We start from the raw sequence: 7,572 nt of genomic DNA on the forward strand, positions 1-7,572 counted from the left end.
AAAAAAAAAAAAAACTTTGTTTTTTCTACACTGTTCAGTTTTCTCATTTGTATGTTGTATAAGCCATGCACCCATCCCAAAGGGCAATGTGGACCATTTTATCACTTCATAATGCAGCACTCCTCCCTCAAATTATATACCAAGTATCTGCAGCTTCATTTCAGGAAAAAAAAAAAAAAAACTGTCAGAAATCTATTTCTAGAACATCCAAATAAGCTATATCAGCATGATTTGTCCTAAGAGTTGAAAATTTTTAAGTAGAAATCAAAGGACATCACACAGAGTAACTTCAGAAACAACAACAACAAAAATAGTAATACTACTTAAAGAGTTCAATAAACTGATGCAAGGTAAAGGTATTAAAATAATTTTTAGAACCTTAAACCCAAATTTTCCTTATAGTTCCTTAAATGTAAAATTTCTACAATAAATACCAACTTGAGCAAAGCTTTTTCCCATACTGGAAATGTTAAAATGAAATTTAATTCCTTCAAATATCAAAGGCAGAAATCATTCTTGGTCAGGAATAACAGGCACCTGAACCAACAAGAGCTACTTCTATCATAGCACTAGATCTTTTGATCTATCACTATATTCAAATCCACTCAAATTACAGTACAACTCTGATTCTGTCTCTAAAACTTACCCAACCTCTGGTACCTTGACTTACTGTATTTTGTGTTACAAAATCCACCAGAGGAGCTGGAGAGATGGCTCAGCAGTTGAGAGCACTGACTGTTGTTCCAGGGAGCTTGGGTTCAGCTCCTAGCCTCCACTAGCCCCCATGTCAGGCAGCTCCTAACTGTAACTCCAGCTTCAGAGCCTCTGAACCCTTGCACTCACATATACATTATCCACATTTGAGCATACACCTACACATAATTTACACATAATTCTTACAAATACCACTACAGTCCAGGTAAGAAAATCTCTTCCTAGCCGGGCAGTGGTGGCCCACACCTTTAATCCCAGCACTTGGGAGGCAGAGGCAGGTGGATTTCTGAGTTTGAGGCCAGCCTGGTCTACAGAGTGAGTTCCAGGACAGCCAAGGCTATACAGAGAAAATACAAAATCTCGAAAATACAAAAAAAAAAAAAAAAAAAAAAAAAAAAAAAAAAGAAAGAAAGAAAGAAAAAAGGAAAAGAAAATCTCTTCCTAAAACTATCACCATTCACATAAGATTTCCTCCAATGTCTGCTCAAACAAATATACGAGATCTACAGCCTGCTTTTAAATGTGTGGTACCAAAATGAACTCTATAGTACATTTTTAAATTCTTTATTATATGTGGCTATTTATTTGTTTAGATACCAACAGAAAACAATTTAGGGAAGTTGATTCTCTTGTTCCACCATATGGGTCTCTCAGATCAAACTTCAGTGATCCAGCTTGGTGACAAATGCCTTTATCCAGTCAGGTATGTCATTCATTTGACAGTTAAAATTTTAACCAAAAGATACTACTACTTAATATCACTTCAAAAGATCACAAAATTGTACAATTAATTTTTTACTGGTTTATTACTATCTACTCATACTCTAGTTACATACAAAAAAAATCAAACTTTCTTATCAAGCAAATTTGGCCATTAATAAAAAACTATACTACCCCATGGAGTGTAAAAAAAATTCTATAATGATCCATTAAAGTTTAAGTTTTGCTAATATTAGCACCTACTTAAGAAATGAGCAGAACAGGGTTACTTATATTTCTAACTTGCCAACAGTATATTTATTTTTGAAGTTTTAAATAAACCTAAGGCATCTCTGAAAAACCAAAAAGCACTCACCTTCATATAGGAAAATTAAAGGTAATTATTATCTTAGGAAGCATATTATTTGGAGTTTGATTTCATTTTCAAATCAAATAGTTCTCAGATAGCTAGACTATAAACCACTCACAGACATCAATCTTTTTCATTTTCCACCACACAAATTTATTTGTAAGCACTTTAGAAACAGGATTTCCCAAAGGCTGTATTTGCTGATATGTTAATGTGCACATGACTCTCAGCCCCTAGCATCTGGTAAAGTTACAGGTATCTCTAGACTGTATCTTAGAACCAAAGTGCTCTGCCAACAAACACAAGCACTACCTTAACTTCTGTATTAATAAAGCATTAATAGGAATGCAAAAAATGGACAAATACAGTTTTTCTTTCTGGTCTAGAGTTAAAAACAACGTACAAAAAAGGTCACTTTTTTAAAAAATGAAAAGGTTCCACTTTAAAATTAAGGATCTTGCAAAGTCAGCAAAAGTGAAAAAGTGGAAGAAATTGTGCATTTTGAACTTTTCCTTTAGCTTTAAGATAACAACAGACTTGATAGGGAGAGCACAAGGATTCTTATTAATGATCTAGGACCATTAAGAAAACATATCAAAGACACAAAACCTGAAATAGACAAATATTTTAATGTAGACAGACATTTCAGTGTACTGGATTTTTAAACAGCACTTCCAACTTAGAATAAAATTACTTTACAAAACTACAAAGGTGACTTTTGAGAAGGAACTGTTGTTGAATATACCAAGCATTCCCAAACATAAATTACTGTTAAAGTTTACATTTCTATTTCACTCTCCATCTAAATTACCCCCACTTATTTGGAAAGGGAAATCTATAGGAACAAGATTCCATCTCCCTAAAACTTCTCACTATGGAGAGTAATAGAAAATGTATTCAGTTTTGTACATTAAATGCCTCCCTTGTAAAAAGATTTGGTTAACTCAGTATCATACTTTCTACCATTTGCCAGTACTCTAAGGATCATATTGCTATATTTTATTAGGAACTGTCCAGATGATTAAAGAGAATTCTTTGACTAAGGAGTTAATGAAAATGAAGCAAAACACTCTTAACACTTGTCTTTCCAGATGTTGAAAAGTGGAGATGTCCCCAAGAAAGTGGTACCCATGTGTAAGATTTTTTTTGGAAGTAACGTACTAATGGGGTCTAAAGTAAATGCAAATAGCAAAAGCTTAGAAATAATTTTACAAAAAGAAAATTACCATTAGATTTCCCTAAGGGCCTATAGATAACAAGAATTATCAGCTTTCTCCTAAGCAAACAGTACCTCAATTAAAAACTACCGGGTTTCTTTTAATCCAACTTATTTCTTCTATGAAACTTTGAAGTGAAAACCTAAAACATCAAAAGGTAGAGAGGGCCCGGCGGAAGTAAAAACCAGGGCTTGCAACTTCACAGAGTGTCTCGGGTTCCTCCTTTGCCGCCCCAGGACCATCCGAACTCAGTCTACACCACTAGAGAAGCTTCCCTCTCCGGGGACCGTGGCAGAAGCAGCATCTTAGTTGCTCTCTTCCCTCCACCTAGCCAGGCCCTTCGGTATCTCGGGGCCTGGAGGCTCCTGAGGCCCGTTAGCCAGTGCGATGTACCCATCTTTACACAAACAAAAACACACGAGTGGCGGAGGATGCGCGTGTGTTGCCAGAATGTAAAGATTCAAGGACCAGCCGCTGCTGGGAACGTGGCAGAGCCGACTAAAGCGGCCGGGGCTCCTCGGATGCTGCCGCTGCCGCCTTCTCTCCAACCCCAGGAAGCAGCACGGCGGCAGTGGCTGCTCGGCGCCGGCGGGAGCCGGGGAAGCCGAGTGCGGGGAAAGCCCCGCCGCGGGCAGCCGGGACCGGGCCTAAGCTCCGGAGCTGCTGCTGCTGCGGCGGCGGCCCGAGCACGGCGACGCTTTACGTCTTGTCCACCCCGCCACACACCCCCTCCCTCCTCCAGCGCCGCCACCCCCCTCCCCGCCCGCTCCGCTCTCCCTCTCTCGATTGGAGCTGAGACAAAAGCAACGGGAAGCGGCGGGCCGGGACGCTACCCGCGGACCCCGGGCGCGACCGGACCAGCCCCAAGGCATTCCCCCGCCTTGAGGGGGCCCTCAATCCGCCTCCCTCGCCGCGCGCCCCGCTGCCAGACTTCCGAAAATTGGCCAAAAACTCACCGCATGAATTTTCTTGTCCCGCGGATCCAAGATGGCGACGTATCCACCGCGGAGGCTGCTGGGAGCAAGACCTTTACCCTCTGACCCCCGCCGTGACCCCCGTCGCTCCGGCTTCGCTCTAAGGCGGCGGCAGAAGGTGGCGAGCAACGCTCGCCGAGTGGACGGAGTGCTTCCCGCACGCTGGGCGACAATGAGAAGCGCGGAGCTCCACTGGAGCCTCCCCGGGCTTCCGCCGCCTCCCGCGGAGGTGCGGCGCTTCCTTGGGGCGGTTGCGGAGAGCCGGGGCCTTCGCGGCCTCGCCGGGCTTCCCGAGCTAGATCCGCCACGCCGGGAGCTGCGGCCTGGGGTCCGAGCGCGGGGGCGGGGAAAGGCTGAGGCAGCGTGGGTCCGCCCACCCGGGGGACGCGCAGCGTGTTTGTGTTTGTGTTTTCGTCGGCCACCCCGCCCCCGAGCACCTCCTGTAGCCCGGCCCCGAGCGGTTACTACAGCTACCTGCCGGCGCGGTTACTGCGGAGCTCAGGGCCTCCCGCCGTCCCGCAGCCTGCGCACCCCCAAACGCCCGCCGCACGCCGCCGGCACCTCCGGAGCAGTGAGTTCCCCTCCGCTGAAACTTGGACGTCTGATCGCCGCCTCCCCTCTTCCTTTTCATGCTTTTTTTTTTTTCAGTCTAAACCTGGTGAGAGGAAGTAAGGGGGAAGCTTGTTTTTAAAGCACTACCGGGAGTCCTTAATCTAACCGAACGATGTTTATGGCACTTTATTTAGCTCCCGCCCGGCGCGCCCTTTGTAAACCTTAGTGACCAGCTGGCTCATCCACTAGACCTTTTGAAAATATAATGACAGTGGTTGGGAACTTCAGGGTTTTGCTCTCTAAAGCAGTACTACCCTTGAAAGTGAAATTAGTTTTTATTGCTGTAATACTCTTGACTTTACTCCTTTGAACATCCATAAACTTCATGTTTTACGGTTACTAAGTTTGCTAAAAAAACAAACAAACAAACCTCTGTGTGTGTTATGAAGTTACTAGTTTCATAACGTATTGCTGTTCCTGTTTGAGAGGTAGAACTTATTGATGTGGATTACTACTAATTTGAAGTAAATAAAATTTCTGCTGTTTGTTTTATAAAATCCTCTCCTTCCAGCCCCCTTCCCCAATCAGTCAATATATATCGCTTCGGTTTATCATACAAAGCTAAAGGCAAGAAATAGGAAGATATAAAAGCCTACGGTGAAATAAAAAGTACCTTTGTCTTGGTTTTGAAGGTATTTTGGCATATCAGCAGATATGTAAATTCGTTTAAATGCCAACAGGAGCTGGTGTAGCCCGTAGAAAAAGGGTTTATTTTGCTAGGTGGTTCATTTCATTAAATACTCCTTTTCACCGTTTGTGTTTTGTTGTTTTTTCACTTCAGGGAAATTCAAGAAGGAACAACACAGTCCTAGATGGCCCCTCCCCCAACAGTGCCTCCCTGTCTGTCTCTTCTGCTTTCTCTTCCTCTCAGGTTAGCATCCACTGCCATAAGGTAGCATTTTCAAAGACTGGATATACCTCTAGATGTATGCAGTTCATGTGTATGAGTGCATGTAATACAGAGCACCTTAATCTGGCTACTCATTATTTGGAGCCCTTAGTGTGTGTATAGTAGCATTATCACATTAAGTAACATTAAATACTCTAGTTCATTACTCTTCTTACCTATATTAACTTAAAAACACATTTTTGTCAAAATTTTAAAAATTGCTTTCACTGAGGAGGGTCTGAGAGTTTTACTATGCTTGGGTTTTACTAGGTGAGATAAGAACATTTTCTTAATGTGTGGAGTAAATTAATTAATGTTGTGGAACAGGAATGCTAGGAAAAAAATTCAGTGAATGACCTAGCATTTGCTAAGGGCTTGTATTGATGGCTCAACATAGCTACTTGCAGATGACACAGGGCTATCTATATAGTAAGACCTTGTCAAAACAAAACGACTTCTCCTTCAAAGCCAGACATGGTGACATTTGTTGTAATCCTATTACTATGGAGACTGAGGCATGAGAGTCAACCAAAGTTTGAGGCTATCCTGGACAACATATTCGTAAGATCTGTCTCCAGTGAAACAGCTTCATAACAGTTGTTAACACTGATCATATTTAACCAATCTGTTTTTAAAATATTTTTCATATTGGACAGGTTTAATAATTTTGTTACTTTTGCTTGAAAAATAGTTCATACTGATGAGTATGTGTTTTTGAAATATGTTCAATTTTTTTGTGCACCTCACAGAAAACTTTCTCAGTTGGATTGAGGAGGAAATGCTTTATTAAGGAAAAAAATGAGTTCGTATATATTTGCCGAAGGAAAGGCCCCCCTTAAAAAACAAAAAGATGTGGACAAAATGCTAGCTAGCATGTGTGCCATGACAAGGAATAAAAAGCATCTCAAATTTAGCTGCCTGAAAAACAGTGGCTGACTTCTCCCTCACCCGCTGAGGTCCATCCATAGAAACCCTGTTTACGGACTTAGGCATAGTTAGAAAGCCTCTGTAACTTTTCTCTCTGTCCATCTTACCAGCCTGTACTAAGAGCGCTCTCCAACTGTTCTGAACCCCGCCCCTTGTCAGCAGCCCTCTGAGCTACCAGCTCCCCTTTCTAGAGTGTAGTAATGCCTACACTGTATGTTCCCCAACATGCCTGTCAACTGTTGCTGTGTACCAGGCAGAAGCATCATTTTAATGTTTTTAGTCAGTTATGTTCTTGGTGTTTTCAAACCCTCCTCTAGCTCCCGTATGTAATATATGCAATAAACCCAAATGGCCGGTCAAGCTCTGCCTTTTCCTGTACTGTTTTCATCCTTCTTCCCTCCTTTCTGTCATGTTCCACACGCTGTACAGTTTGTGGCACAGACTGCTAGTTGTCCTCCAAAATTAATCTCTTTCCGAGTAGTAAATGTAGGCACATGGTCACCTGGAGGAAAGACTTATCTAGCCTCCTTCAGATCCACGTGATAGCACTGGTCACGGCTGATTACATCCCTCTATCTGTAATCCTTATCGTGCAGTACTCATCCAGGACAACCCTTAGAATAAAAACAGGTGCCTCCTCATCCCTTCGCTCCTCTCTGTTGCGCTCTGCCTGCCAGTTTAACGTACATATAAGAATTGGTACAACCGTCAACTCGGAGTAACTGAGACCCTTCAGGACTTTGTGGGTCAGAACATGGTATCTGCACTACATTCTATTCAAGTTTTGGTCTGAAGGAAAATTGGTCTGATTTTTTTGTTTGTTTGTTTATTTTGTTTTGTTTTGTAATTCATCGAAACCACTATTTAGAGGTAGACATTGAGCAGCAGGCCTCTAATCCCAACACTTGGGAAGCTGAATCAAAGGGAGGATAACCTAGACTATGGAAGAAAGGGTATCCTGGGTTACATTCTCTCTGGCAGGCCTGCCTTAGCCACCCTCCCTCAGATAGCTCCCTTCATGTTTATCCTCTAATATTATCTTCTGTAGGAGTAATTGCAAAATGTGTAAAATCAAACTAGGAAAAAATAGCGCTAAGCTGATGAGATATCTGGAATTTCCAGACTTTAGTAATGAAGACAGGTTTCCCCGTTTGCAGGAAACCTGTAAGG

General features: G+C 42.4%; 1 protein-coding gene across 11 annotated transcripts in view; it reads right to left on the bottom strand.

Annotated features, from left to right (window-relative positions):
* Positions 1 to 4,341, bottom strand: part of Cnot2 (CCR4-NOT transcription complex subunit 2) — a 91,824-nt gene extending 87,483 nt beyond the window's left edge. For 3 of the 11 annotated variants that reach the window (XM_031349841.1, XM_031349836.1, XM_031349837.1), the window contains exon 1: positions 3,957 to 4,015. Coding sequence is in view for 2 of the 11 variants with exons in the window: in XM_031349833.1 (XP_031205693.1) it covers positions 3,957 to 3,961 (5 nt within the window). In the remaining 9 variants the exon portion in view is untranslated. Of the gene's footprint in view, positions 1 to 3,074; positions 3,621 to 3,956 lie in introns of those variants that run through there. The other 8 variants (XM_031349840.1, XM_031349835.1, XM_031349845.1 and 5 more) reach the window with 7 other exon arrangements.
* Positions 4,342 to 7,572: the final 3,231 nt, after the last annotated feature.

Source organism: Mastomys coucha, unplaced genomic scaffold (genome assembly GCF_008632895.1).
Source record: "Mastomys coucha isolate ucsf_1 unplaced genomic scaffold, UCSF_Mcou_1 pScaffold4, whole genome shotgun sequence".
In the NCBI taxonomy this organism is placed as follows: Eukaryota; Metazoa; Chordata; class Mammalia; order Rodentia; family Muridae; genus Mastomys; species Mastomys coucha.